Source organism: Hydra viridissima, unplaced genomic scaffold (genome assembly GCF_058129835.1).
Source record: "Hydra viridissima isolate aposymbiotic clone 2 unplaced genomic scaffold, HvirCarnegie_v1 scaffold_5, whole genome shotgun sequence".
In the NCBI taxonomy this organism is placed as follows: Eukaryota; Metazoa; Cnidaria; class Hydrozoa; order Anthoathecata; family Hydridae; genus Hydra; species Hydra viridissima.
This window is the reverse complement of record NW_028324304.1, coordinates 9,002,572-9,017,223: the sequence shown is the minus strand read 5'-3', so window position 1 is coordinate 9,017,223 and position 14,652 is coordinate 9,002,572. Positions and strand designations below refer to the sequence as shown.

Genomic DNA, 14,652 nt, shown 5'->3' with positions numbered 1-14,652 from the left:
TATCCAATATCCAAACTTGTCTTCAGCCAACAGACTCATCCTAGATAAAGTTAATTGATCAGAAATTCGGAATTCTAGTCCGGAACCTGTTCTAGATTCGTCCGGAACCTGTTATCGCTTCGCATAAGTTATCTCAAGATAGTGATCCAAGTTTTAAACCGTCTTTTTTAATAGAATCGCACATGTTAATACAAAGTTACTTAAATGATTTAGTACTTGAATTGAATCAGTCTAAAAAACAACCAGAAATTTTACTGTTTTGTTTGCGAATGGGACAGTAGAGACAGAAAAAGTCACTATCTATAAAAGAAAGTGTGCCACTAGCGTGAATCAATTACACCAGACCATAAAAATGTTAAAATAGGTCCTTTAATGAACCTCGATGACATACTTTTACCACTTATATATGTAAAGCTCAATCTAATGAAAAACTTTGTAAAAACAATGCCTAAAGATGGCAGCGGATTTTTATATCTGAAAGAGAAATTTCTCAAACTCAAAGAGACAAAATTTGAAGAGGGTAAATTTGAAGGTCCACAAATACATGAGCTGATAAACGATTTAAGCTTTGAAGAAGAGCTGAATGATCAGGAAAACCTTATCTGGAAATCTTTCGTGAATGTTGTCCAAAATTTTCTAAGAAAATTTAACTTAAAATGTCATTCAAAGGATTGAGGTGTAGTATGTCCTTAAAATAGATATGCTGGTCTCACATTTAAATTTTTTTCCGGGAAACTCAAGCGCTCTGAGTGACGAAGAAGTTTCATCAAAGTTTTTTTTTAATGAAGAAGCGTTAGTAGATTTTTGTTGGAGATTTAGAAGTAACCTACCAAAAGCCTAATATTCACAAAACTCATTTATTGTAAGTATTTATTGTACATCAAGCAATAATTTCTCTAAGTGTAGCTGTTTTTTGTACTTATGTTTTTATGTGACAAGCAAACCTGATGCGTTAATTTTCTTTCATTGATATGCATTTAGTTAATTGAATCCAACAAATAACAAAAAATAAGGACTTTGAAAAGTCTTATTTTAATATTACAGTTATTTTTTCTTACTATAGAAACACTAACTTATAAATTATGTTATACAATTTTTGAAATTTGAGCCATTAGAAACGAAAGTAACAAACAAGGGAAACAAGATTTAAAAAAAAAAAAATAATTTCGAACAAAAATTAGAAAAAAATTATAAAATAATTCTTCATAAAAATAAAACTTATCAAAGTTTTTTGTAATTTTTTTTTATATCATTAAAAAAAAAAAGCCTAATTTTCATACTATCTGATCACAGCGATCAGTCAAACTTTCGGGCTTCAACAAAACCACAAGATTTCCTATGCGCGACCACAATGCTGCATTTTTATTTTCATCTTCACCCCAAAGATTAGAAACAAAATGTTTGCGTACTTTTATCTCATCAGCTTTTCTATCATAAGGATCGTCTGAAGAAAATGGCATCTCAGCTGTCATAATTATGACAGATAGAGGAAAACTTACTGCAGAATTATCCATGTGTTCATCAGCATATGCCATAAACAAACTGGCTGCATCATACGACATCTTATGAATATCTCTCACCACAACATACTTCTGAAGCTTACTTAAACTTTGGTTTATCTTTTCATCAAGACTTTCTTTACTAATTCCTTCAGAATACAAAGTTTCATACGATTTATTTGTAAATGAGTGTCCTAATTCTTTTAAGAAGCAATTCATGGTTGAATTTGTACCATTATAACCAGCTATAAATATCGTAGATGGAACTACTGTTTTTCTACTTTGATTAAATGCACGCTTTAAATGTATAAAACCACGTGTTCTAATCTGTCGCCAAAACATTTTATCTTGATTTTTAAACTTTTGATTCATTTTGGCTATTTTAAAATCAAACTCTTCAGGTTTTATAAAACTATGATCTTGTGAAATGTCAGGAATAACGCTTAGATAAAGAAATTTACACGCAAAAGTAGCGATAATGGGGATGACAATAATGGAGAAAATTAAAAAATTCCTTTTCCATGCTATTTCTGTGTTTGTCTGCTTCTCCTGTGCTTTCTGTGGTTCTTTAGAACTGTTAGGTTTCTGAAGAATACAAAAAATATCAGTTACTAAATGAAAAAACCTAATAAACCAAAAAAATGAAGAGCAAAAATAAAATTCTTTTCGAAGCAAAGCTGCGCTAACATTTATTTCTATTGTTACAAAGGTTTTGATGAACTCTGATTAAAAAAAAGATTTTTAATGATTTTTTATATCAAGTTTTTCTAAAACTTTCTCAGAATTAATTAAACAGCTGATATTTTCACCATTAAAAACATCCATTCAAAAAGTAATCGCCGAAAAATCAGAGATAAAACTCCCTATGTTTTTCAAACTACAACTGGTACAAAAGGTAAAATTTCAAACCAGAAAGTTTGCATTCTTTGTGCATCTTTTGATTTTTTATTGTTGTAAGGTTTCATTTTCGATTAAGTTTTGTGAATTATATGAAGCATGAAGTAAGTTAAAAATATATTCCTTTTCTTTTTTAATTACCACGGCAAAAAAAGTTAACTTTTTCAAATTATGATTAGAACACTGAAGAAGATTTTTTTAAAAATATATATATTAATTTTTTTTTAAACATATTTTTGAATGTATTTACAAATTTGGATTTTTGGCTTCCCCTTCATATAGTTGAGTGCATAAAAGAACAATTTTTCATTGTGTTTTCAAAAGTTACTTGAAAAATCCTATCATAAAAATTCTTTCAGTTTTAAATCCTCACCATTTTCTCACATGAAACTTTTTACCTATTAACATGTGACATTTAAAAAACAGCCACTCGATTTTTCATTGGTTGCATTGGAGATTCTAACTATGATTCAAACAATGCCATTAAAGAAGTCTGATACCAATATTTAAGATGATGTTTTTTACAAACTTTCAGTATTTTAATACCAACGCTTTTTGGATTTTAAACATAAACTTTTGTATTAGGATTATTTATTTAGGTATCAAATCATTATGTAAAAGAGTATCCAATTCTGTAATTATGAATTGCATGACTGAGTATGTTGAAGTGGAATTGCACTGTATATTTAAGATAGGTTTCATACGCAATATTTCTGTTTCTTTGCATCGTAATGTTATCTCAAAAATAACCGATAGTTTTATATTGTTTTAAAATACCATCTCCCATAGCTTTGCTCTTTATAATAGCAAACAAATCAGCTACAGTTGTATAACTAGCTTTAGCATAGAAATTTTATCAAGTTGTGACAGCAAAAAGAATGGTGAATTATTAACAGTGTTGTTTTTCCCTAGATCGCTAAAAGAATATCTCATTGAAGCATGTTGATGAATAATGTTCTTTTCTTGCTTCAATAAACCGGTTTTCTTGCTTCAATAAACCGGTTTTTTAATCATGAAACGAACTTTTTTAAAAAATTATTTAAACAGCATGACATTTTCTTAATGTTTTTGGAATCAACTTTCATTTTATTTGATTAGCAAAATATTTGTCTAACTTTTCTAATAAAACAGAACTTCTTAATAAAATCAAGTTGAACAAGTTGACATTTACAAAATGAAATTGAAAGAATAATCTTAACAAACTAATAATACATAGAAAAAAACATCAAAGTTTAGTTTAAATTACTATACTTAGAATTTTGTTACAGATGACTTTAACAATTTGTTACATGTAGAAATTGCCAGGCTTTCTTTATGAACTTCCCGAGACGTTTTTTAAACATAGCACATCCCAAAGTTTTATATTTAAAAATTTACTTACTCATTAGGATTTTTTAAAACGGTTTGTCCTGGGTTAACACCAGGTTGTTTTTAAGGTGAACTGAAATTCCTTTATTATTTCAAACTATTTTTTAATAACCCCAAGATAATATCAGAGTTTCAACTAAAACAATTCAAACCATAAATCTGACCAAAATTAACAAAATAAAAAGTAATAGTCACTTTGTAATCATCCGCTTTGTTTTCACTGGACTCTAAAACAAAAATAGTAAAAAGTTTTATTAAAGACAACAGCAACAAAATTATTAACTCTAAATATTAGGGAGAGTGGGGGTGTTTGAACAGCTATAAGTAAAAAAAATATATTAGCTTGCTGAAATTCTTTTCACAAGTATGTTTTGTGAAGAATAACCTTACAAAAAGTTGCATTATTAAAGCAGGTATTGGAGTGTGCCATTTTGTGATAAAACTGCTTTTTGAAAATAATTCTATCCACTCCTAATTTCATTACTGTGTTATTTTAACTAACAAGCTATTGTACTTATAAGCAATTTTGATTGCATGAGTAAATGAATGCTATTCACTTGTTTCGTCAAGACATTTCATTATGAAATAATAAATCACCATAATCTAGCTTCTGGAAATATGGTAAAGAGTAAAAAACACTAATAAACCAAATCATCTGTGGTTACTGATCAACTATTTATGGTATTTTTTTGGGGAATGGAATGTTTTTTTTAAGATGAGATATTTAAAAAATGGAACTGGGTTATGCAGGAAACTTTCATCCTAAAGATGAACAACCACAGTAAGATAATATAGAACTGTATGCATTAGTTGGACAAATCCCAGAAAAAAAAGTTCTATTTTCCGATTGAAATTTTGATCAAAGTATAAAAATTTTAAATAAGTGTTAAAATCTTTCTTAATTCTTCTGTCACGTGTCTGATAAACTTAAGGATACAAACAAATGAATACATGGCACTAACCAGCTTTTTGTTTTTTTTTTAGTTATTTTAAAAAATCTATGTTAATGGAAGTGCTGTTTCAATCAGAAAAAAAATTGTAACGATTGCACTATTTAATGTTAATCAGAGATTTTAGACATATTTAATGTTAATCAGAGATTTTAGACATATTTAATGTTAATCAGAGATTTTAGACATATTTTAGTTTTTCTTTTTAATTACCTTTTGTAAATGTCGATACATCATCTACATCTTGTTTTTCTAAAGCTGAAACCGTATCTTCAGAACCATCAGCGTTTCTGCTTTTCAATTTTTTAATGGCATATTTCTTTGCTCTTGAGTCTGAGAGGGAGTCAATTTTATCATTTTCTTCATCTTCAATGTCAGATTGATTTGCTTCACAGCTTTCACTTTCGAGCTTATCAGGTAACAAACCATTATTGTTCTTTGTCATTTTATCCTGAAAAAGAAACTAAAAAAAATGCCAAAAAGAATTATGAATTTAATTTAATATAAAAGAATTATAAACTTAAATTCTAATAAAAACTGACTCGTTGCAGCCCTACTTGGCCAAGTTTTCTTTAGGAAAGTCCCGAGAAATCTGTTTATTTCTACAACGTGACATTCGAGTTCCTAGAAAGAAAGATGATCTTGAACAGCGTCAATGTTTTTGTTTTCGATTTGTTTGTTTGTTTAGCTACGTTTTTTATGTTTTTCAAAAGCGAAAGGTACGTCTTTGTTCTAAACTTAATGCAATCTTTTATGTTTTTTTTGAGAAAGTTTTTCAATCGTTGCTGTTTAAAATTTGTAATGATTAACTAATTGTTAAAAAATTATTTAATTCAGTTGGTTTTAGCTGAAAAGTCTTTGTTTAACTTATCAAGTCTTAAGCATAACTTGATAAATTAAACAAAGTTAAATTTACCTAGTTATTTTAGACTTGTTTACATTAAATAAAAGAATATTTTTTATTGAAGTGTTACCATCAGCTATGACTAATCTATTTACGCATGTCTACAATAGAATCTCTTTTTGTGTTAGTATTTATTTATGGCTGTGCTTCTTTTAGTTTATCTTTCGTCTAATAGTAAGAAGTTCTACTTTTTAAAAGGGTGTATTTTTTTGATCCCTTTGGTTACTATCTTTAATTTAATTGTATTCTATTTAATGGTATGCTTTTATTTAAAAGTTCTTCGTGAATTACATAGTGTCCTCTACATTTTCTTAGGTGAAAATGGAAAGGACACTATGCAAATTCACTAAGCTATTATGGGAAAGAGAACTTCCCTTTATAGTCTACACGGTTAGTAAAATATTTATAAGAGAGCCGAGGAAGATTATAAATATGTGTGTATATATATACACCCATATACAGATATATACACTTACACACAAAATGTTTCTAATAATGCTTCTAATAAATATATATTGATTAATAAGCTTTAATTTGCTGCGCTATAAACAACCAGTAACATAAAGTATGTTACCGAATTTACGGTTGAACCGTTCGCTCCAACATTTTATTGGTCTATTATATATTTAAAATTGTATCGGGCGAAATCTTTTCACTAACTCAACTTGTGGTAATGTCCACGAATTGAAGAATTAAAAAATTAAGGAAAAGTTTGTTTATTAACGATATCTAATCCATTAAGAAATTTGTATATTTGGATGAGGTCACCCCTAAGTCTCCTAAATTGAAAACAAACGTGATTTAGTTTATTCAAGTCGCTCTGAACAACTTAGTCTTCTGAGAGCTTGAGCCCATTTGGTTTTTTTCTCAGTAATGACTCGAGCTTGATTTCTCCTCTAAGCTAGGACGAGTAAGTTGATACGGCAAACTCAAAACGTGCTATTTTTAGACAGATTAAAATCACGTACTAAATCATTAAAAATATATTGTGTCTATAAGTGCAGTTCTTTGGTCACTATCTTGAGATTTTTATGCGAAGTTAGATTAATTTCCAGACTAGAATCCCAAATTTCTAATCAACTTGGAGGCTTTTGCATACGCTGTGTTGCGCTAATCAAATCATGTTAGACGTTTTTATTGGTTAGTATTGTATAAACAATAAATGTTCCCCTTGGGAATATGTTTAAATATCTTTGTTATCAAAGCATCTCTCTATTGCAGTCAACTATTTAACAATAACAGAGTCGAGTACTTCATATACTCCTAGCTGTGATCTATGGTATCTTCTTTGTGTTTAAATATACTGTATATTAATATTTGTAATAAATAATTGAATTTGTTTTACAAATCCATTTTTAAGTAAAACATTAGGCAGTTCGGCACTATGTAAGATAAATATGTTGTCCGAAGACAAGTTTGGATAGTGTGTTTTTAGTTGGCTGTAGAGGTTTTTGTTTGAGTCAGAAAAAAAAAAACAACCACTTAAATAATCCTTTGCTTCCGTTCAAACAATTGGTATAGCTCAACCAAATATGAGTCATACACACGTGCATAACACTTATGTTGAATCCAGCATTTATTTTGATGCCGTATAGTACTGTTCAATTAATGTTGTGATGAGGGTGAAATGAAAAAGTTATTTTTCCACACACATAACAAAAACTGTCGGATGTAGCTAACGTAAACAAAAGACAAGTTTGGATACTGGGTAGTATGTTTGGACTTGGTCGTAGTGGCTTTTATTTGAGCAAAAAAAAAAACAAACAATCACTTACATGATCCTTTGGTTCCGTCCAAATCATTGGTTTAGTAAATGGAATAGGTTTTGTTTAGCTCAACCATGGCCTACTCAATGATATATTAAGAATAACTAGATGTCTAACTGCCGTAAATCGGCATAAGAAAAAGTGAAGCAAAAATCGGCCATTATGGGGGGCAAAATCTTTACGCTATTTATCAAAACAAAACAAATACGAGGCTTTTGATTTGTTAAATTTACCCCCATAATGGCCGATTTTTTGCTTCAAAAAATACGCGGAAGTTAAACATCTTGTTATTTTTAATATATCACGGCCGTCTACATTTTAAAGGCCGATCCTGAGAGGCCTATTCATAAAAAAGATGGCTGCGCAATTACAGAGAAAAAACATCTCATGCGAACTAAATATAATATTACGAGTACAAATAAAAAGTATTCACAGAAAACTGGCATTTTTTGTTTTCATACTAGCGATTTATGTATTTATAAACATATATATCTATGTATATTATATATATTCAGGGTGGCCAGCGGTCCTTGAAATCCTTGAAATCCTGGAAAAGTCCTGGAATTTTATAGGTCCTGGAAAAGTCCTGGAAAAACACCCCTTTTTACAAAAAATCCTGGAAATCCTGGAAATTTTTTTTATAGAGTTATATATTCCTTTTATTATGAAAACAAGAAAATGGATTATTACATATTCCGTTTTCTTGTTTTCATCTTTTACAAAGTTTTTAAAAAAAAAAGTTAAAAAAATTTAATATTTAAAAAATTAAAATTGAAAAAACTGGAGCAATCCAAAAAAGAGATAAAATAAAAGAGTTGTTATATATATATATATATATATATATATATATATATATATATATATATATATATATATATATATATATATATATATATATATATATATTAGGGTGTGACAGTTGCCCCACCTTTGTCGTATGAGGCTGTTCATAATTTTGGTATTGTATTTAGTCATAAAAATAAGATTTAAATTGTTTTTTTTAAGATTAATCCACAATTGAATGAGCACTGTCAAATTTAAAATACAGAATTTAGCCTAAAAATCACTATTTTTCCTACACTCTAATACCATGGTGGAGCTTAGAAAATAAAAACGGCTTTCTTATATTAAATACAGCTATGCAAAGTACAAGATGATATGAAAAAGTTTTTTTTACATGGTGTAATAAGGTATAATTGTCTAAATGAAACTACTCGTTTTCCTGGACTAGAAACCATGATTTCTCTTTTTGTGTACGAAATCGCTTTCGCTGATTAGGAATCCGTTGTCTATCAGATTCTATTACTTGGAGAACATCTTTAAAGTGCTTCTCATCCCTAGTTACACCTAGAAAGTCATGGCACACCTTTACACTACGCTCTGCTGCCTCATTTACCACCTGAAGTTTGTCGACAATCAGCTTCATGTTTTGATAGTCTTCCCTATTAATCCAATCATGTGCTGGAGCATAGAGGAATTTATAGGGCATACCAAAAATGCTAAAAAATCTGAATGAATCCGGCCCAATTAGGTCAACTAAAGAAGTACCACATTCTATTGAAGGAGGAAGATAGGGCTTGCCATATCCCCCAAAGTTAAGCCCATCTCTCTTTGTGACAGAAATCTTTTCAAAGAAAAGAATGGATTTCCTCATTTCCTCTTTAGTTTCTACGGCTACCATAGATGAGAACAGAGCCAATGGAATCAACTCCTCAGCTAAGTACCAAGTGTGCTGACTGAATGCCATACAAGCACTTTCAACTAGAGTTGAGTCATGCTCAGCAAATTTTACCAGCTTTTCTACTAAAATCAAGTCATTAACTGGTGCACTAGCTGGTACAGGACAAACAAGCCACCACTGCACATATACTGAAACTGTGAACACAACAAATCGTTCCAATTTTCTTATTTGGTTCCTAGTAACAATTTCAGCTTTTTGAAAATGTTCTTTAATCTGTCCAGACAGAAGCACAATCTTTAGAGAATAAAGGAGTTTACTCATCCACCTTGCTTTGTGAAGGGCACCACGATAGCGCATCTTGAAGTTCTTTGGTTCAGATCCCTTAGTTATTATAAGCAAACAAAGCTGAACCAGCTCTTTGTAGTCACCTTGTGTGAAAGATTGTGTTAAAGATTCACGAAAAAAATTAGCCATCTCTTGCTGGTGTTCTTCTTTTATAAACATCATATTAGGGTAATGATACTTCGCTTGTTCATCTGATGATAGTTGAGGGAAATGTTTTTTGAACCTAGAAAAGTGAAAAAGATAGTAAATAAATGTTAGCTTGTAAGTTGAAAATATAAAGAGTAAGTTCACTCATCCCAATTTTTAAAAGTAGCTTTTTACTATATGTGTCTCTTCATTGATTGAAGGTAACACTAATGGTATATTCAATTAGACTCACCTTTGAAAGATCAAAATATTTGGACTAGCTGATGTCTCAACTTTCAAACCTTCCCAGCAATGACTCAAAAGTAATTCACCCACATGCCTTTGACAAGGAAACCAGAATAGGGCACGATCTAATTCCTTCTGTAAAGATACACATGCAGCAGTTCTCTTTCCTGAAAATGCATACATCTACAGTGTAGATGTAAGACCTTTATTCATATATTCTAAATTTAATTAATTAAGTTTACCTGTATTTGATGAAGTTGTATCAAAAACCATACCAATAACATTTTCTTCACAATTCCATTCTCTAAGAAGTTTTTTAGTTGCTTTTGATTTGATGTCTCCAAGAACTTTACCAGTTTCTTTAGTTGATTTTGGAAGTGGAGGAACGCCAAGGAGCTTTGTCCCATCAGCCCCAGACACAAGAATTGGCAATCGGTCATCTGTTCCTTTGGAATCAAGAGTGTCCATAAGTTTTCCATCCCAATGCATAAGCATTATAGGCGATGACATCCAATTTTCTTTGATCTTCAAACTTATTTCAGGTACAATGGCGGTTCTATACCGATGGGCTGTCCTTGCATTTAGACATAAGCTTGTAAAGGTCACCCTCACATGCCGCTACAAGGGAATGCACAACTGCACTAAGTTGGGTTGAAGAGATGTTGTTACGGATACTGCATGAAACAAGATCAGGGTTTTTCAATATATCATGAGGAACAAAGACATCTACGCCACATTTAACTAATCTTCTGTGTTTCCTACTTTGTGCTATGGTGGTAACTTCTTCAATATTCTCATCCTCACAAGAGCTAGTGCCTAGTTCAAGATTTATCATTTCAAAAGTACGTTTACACAGGTTTAGTTCTTCTCGCTCCAGATGATGTTTTTGTCTTTCTATTCGCTTTTTTGTCTTTTCTGTGACTACTTTATCCAACCCAGAATATGTAGCTACTCTATCATTCAACATGCTTTTCATAAATTCAATATCAATATCGATGGCGTCTTGTTCAACTTTAGTTAACCCCTTTTTCTTTGCAGCCATGTCCTTTAGAACTGTGTTCTTATAAAATTCATTGTCAAATTCAATTCTGATTTAAATTTTATTATTCTAGGTTCATCCTCTCGTCTTCTACTACTGTGATCAAAAAGTAAGGTGAATTTTTAATTTAAACTTCCCGCCTTATTCGAATCGTCCAATCTTTTTTATTTTTAAGTTGGTAGGAATGTCATTAACATTTGCGCCAAATTACATGTCAAACTCATAATTATTTTTTTTGTTTACGCTTGTTTCTGAAGTACCAAAAGTGCATTCGGCGATTTTCACGATGTCTAATTTTGTTGAGCAAAGAAGTGCTATTAAATTTTGTTTGCGGAATGATATTTCTGCTGCTGAAACGTATCGAATGTTGCAAAAGACCTTCGGTGAAGAGACTATGTCTCAAAAAAATGTTTACAAGTAGTACAAAGACTTCAAAGAAGACCGAGAACGTGTTGATGACTTGGAACGCTCCGGAGGACCATCGACTTCGATTGATGATCGCCACATCAACAAAATCAAAGAATTGGTGCTTGCAAATCGTCGGTTAACCATTCGAGACCTTGTTGACATGGTTGGAATATCATTTGGGTCGGTGCAAGCGATTTTGAAGGATCATTTGGGCCTCAGAAGACTCAAATCACGTTTGGTGCCGAAATTTCTCAATTTCTTTGAAAAAGAGCGTCGCGTTAAAACGTGTGAAGCAATGCTTTCTGACTATCAAGACGTCTACAAACAAGTTATTACTGGCGATGAGACTTGGGTCTACGCATACGACCCTGAAACAACTGACCAATCGAATGAATACCGTGAAAAAGGCGAGCCGAGACCGAAGCAACCACGTCAAAGTCGCTCAAAAATCAAGGTCATGTTGACTGTTTTCTTTGATTATTGTGGTGTCGTGCACTAAGAATTCCTTCCAACTGGCCAAACTTTCAACAAGGAATATTATTTAAGCGTTATGCGACGTTTGCATGAAGCTATTTGCAAAAAGAGACCGGAATTATGGGCCAATAACTCTTGGATTTTGCACCACGATAATGCGCCTTCGCACACAGCACTGGTTCTTAGTGATTTTTTCGCCAAAAACTCTACCCATGTTGCTCCACAACCACCGTATTCGCCCGACTTAGCACCGTGTGACTTCTGGCTGTTCCCAAAGCTCAAGAGACCACTCCGGGGAAATCGTTTTGAGTCCATTGAAGAGATCCAACGTGAATCGGAACGCGCATTGAAGACTATCCCTACCGAGGACTTTTCGGCATGCTTCGAAGACTGGAAAAAACGTTGGCAAAAGTGCATTGGGGCCGGGGGGGATTATTTTGAGAGGGACGATACAGATTTGGAAGAATAAATAAAGATTTTTCATTTTATAAAAAAATTCACCTTACTTTTTGATCGCAGTAGTATAATCTTTCAATTTCATCAAACTAATGAATTCCTTTCCGTAGTAATCTTTGATTACTCTACCAATATTGTTTCTGCCTTCTAGAGTTGGGATATTGGCTTTCTGATAGTGTAAGAGCACATTTCCTATAGTTGCAGATAAAGCTTGATCCCAGTGCAAATCCTTCAGGTTTGATAAAAGGCATAACAATACTTGTCTCTGTGTTGGCAGTTTAGAACCTTTAATTTTCTTGTCATCATCTGCAGGATTGGTGCCAAGTAACAATTTTATATATTTTTTGTGTACTTTTTTATCCATTATTGTATACTACAAAATACAATAGCAGTAATATGTAATAACATATAATAATATTTGTCTGAAAAAATATCAATATATATATTTCTGAAAGGAGTTCAAGTTACAGTTCAAAGTCATTAACAAATGGTAATAAACATCAGGGTCAAACTAGGGTTGAAGGGTTGGGAGTCTGGGGTATATGGCCCTGCCAGACACGAAGGTCCTGGGCCTAACTATAAAAAAAATCAACAAGTAAAACACACAAAAAGACATAATAATAATAAATGTTTATATGCTTCAACTTTGTAAAAACAATGCAATAAATATTGTAGTTATTTCTAGAATTAAACTGTCACATTTTACTGAATAACATTATCAGAAATATCTTCTACCCTTATCTTCAAATAACCAAAATTAAACCCTTAAGTGATTAAGGGTTTAATTTATTTTGTGCTTAATTTTTTGCTACCATAAGGGCCTTATCTATGTCTTGCCTCCAGACCCCTTACTGCCAGTCGGATCCTGCCCAATATATTGGATAAAAATGATAAAAAACAAAAACTTTGCAAGGTCGGAGCTACCTCAAAAATTGCACAATCTTGAAATTTCACATAAATGCTAGTTAGACCAATATGCAATACTAAAATTATGAACAGCCCTCTACAATAAAAATTTAATATTTTAGGGGCAACTGTCACACCCTAATATATATATATATATATATATATATATATATATATATATATATATATATATATATATATATATATATATATATATATATATATATATATATATATATATATATATATATATATGTTTGTATGAGTTTGAAAAAACTTTACATAAATATATGTATGTATATATGATTTATATTTAACACACAAACAATTATATGTATGTATGTATGATTTATATGCATATTCAAATATAAATATTTAGTTGTTTTGTTCTAGGACAATATAATTTGCATTTACTGGTCCATTTTATTGTCGAGAAAAAATAAATATATCCTTGAATAACCCAAAAGTTCCTTGAAAAATCCTGGAAATATCCTGGAATTTTAAATTTTCTTTTAGCTGGCCACCCTGATATTTGTGTCTAATATATATTTTTATATCTGTTAATAATACATTAAAATTGACAACAACGTTGGGAATTTATAAAGAAATCAGAGGTTAAGATTTATGTTCTTTTATATTTTTATCCATTTCTATGTTTTACTACTGTGATCAAAAAGTAAGGTGAATTTTTTTATAAAATGAAAAATCTTTATTTATTCTTCCAAATCTCTATCGTCCCCCTCCAAATAATCCCCTCCGGCCCCAATGCACTTTTGCCAACGTTTTTTCCAGTCTTCGAAGCATACCGAAAAGTCCTCGGTAGGGATAGCCTTCAATGCGCGTTCCGATTCACGTTGGATCTCTTCAATGGACTCAAAACGATTTCCCGGAGTGGTCTCTTGAGCTTTGCGAACAGCCAGAAGTCACACGGTGCTAAGTCGGGCGAATACGGTGGTTGTGGAGCAACATGGGTAGAGTTTTTGGCGAAAAACTCACGAAGAACCAGTGCTGTGTGCGAAGGCGCATTATCGTGGTGCAAAATCCAAGAGTTATTGGCCCATAATTCCGGTCTCTTTTTGCAAATAGCTTCATGCAAACGTCGCATAACGCTTAAATAATATTCCTTGTTGAAAGTTTGGCCAGTTGGAAGGAATTCGTAGTGCACGACACCACAATAATCAATGAAAACAGTCAGCATGACCTTGATTTTTGAGCGACTTTGACGTGGTTGCTTCGGTCTCGGCTCGCCTTTTTCACGGTATTCACTCAATTGGTCGGTTGTTTCAGGGTCGTATGCGCAGACCCAAGTCTCATCGCCAGTAATAATTTGTTTGTAGACGTCTTGATAGTCAGAAAGCATTGCTTCACACGTTTTAACGCGACGCCCTTTTTCAAAGAAATTGAGAAATTTCGGCACCAAACGTGATTTGAGTCTTCTGAGGCCCAAATGATCCTTCAAAATCGCTTGCACCGACCCAAATGATATTCCAACCATGTCAACAAGGTCTCGAATGGTTAACCGACGATTTGCAAGCACCAATTCTTTGATTTTGTTGATGTGGCGATCATCTATCGAAGTCGATGGTC

General features: G+C 31.9%; 2 protein-coding genes across 4 annotated transcripts; both read right to left on the bottom strand.

Annotated features, from left to right (window-relative positions):
• Nucleotides 1-1,009: 1,009 nt before the first annotated feature.
• Nucleotides 1,010-5,375, bottom strand: LOC149888478 (uncharacterized). Of its 3 annotated transcripts, none has more exons than XM_090088492.1 (4): nt 5,272-5,375; nt 4,928-5,165; nt 3,960-3,991; nt 1,010-2,084 (listed from the first exon to the last, which is right to left on the bottom strand). In XM_090088492.1, the coding sequence occupies exons 2-4, from the start codon at nt 5,157-5,159 to the stop codon at nt 1,275-1,277; spliced, it is 1,074 nt and encodes a 357-aa protein (XP_089944618.1). In that variant the 5' UTR covers nt 5,160-5,165; nt 5,272-5,375; the 3' UTR covers nt 1,010-1,274. The 3 variants fall into 3 exon arrangements, with proteins under 3 accessions (XP_089944618.1, XP_089944617.1, XP_089944616.1); XM_090088491.1 differs by having other exon boundaries at nt 5,257-5,370; XM_090088490.1 differs by having other exon boundaries at nt 4,928-5,177; nt 5,257-5,352.
• A 3,219-nt stretch (nt 5,376-8,594) lies between these two features.
• LOC145181941 (uncharacterized) lies at nt 8,595-10,277 on the bottom strand. Its single transcript, XM_080057149.2, has 3 exons — nt 10,025-10,277; nt 9,790-9,949; nt 8,595-9,633 (listed from the first exon to the last, which is right to left on the bottom strand). The coding sequence occupies exons 1-3, from the start codon at nt 10,275-10,277 to the stop codon at nt 8,595-8,597; spliced, it is 1,452 nt and encodes a 483-aa protein (XP_079913275.2).
• Nucleotides 10,278-14,652: the final 4,375 nt, after the last annotated feature.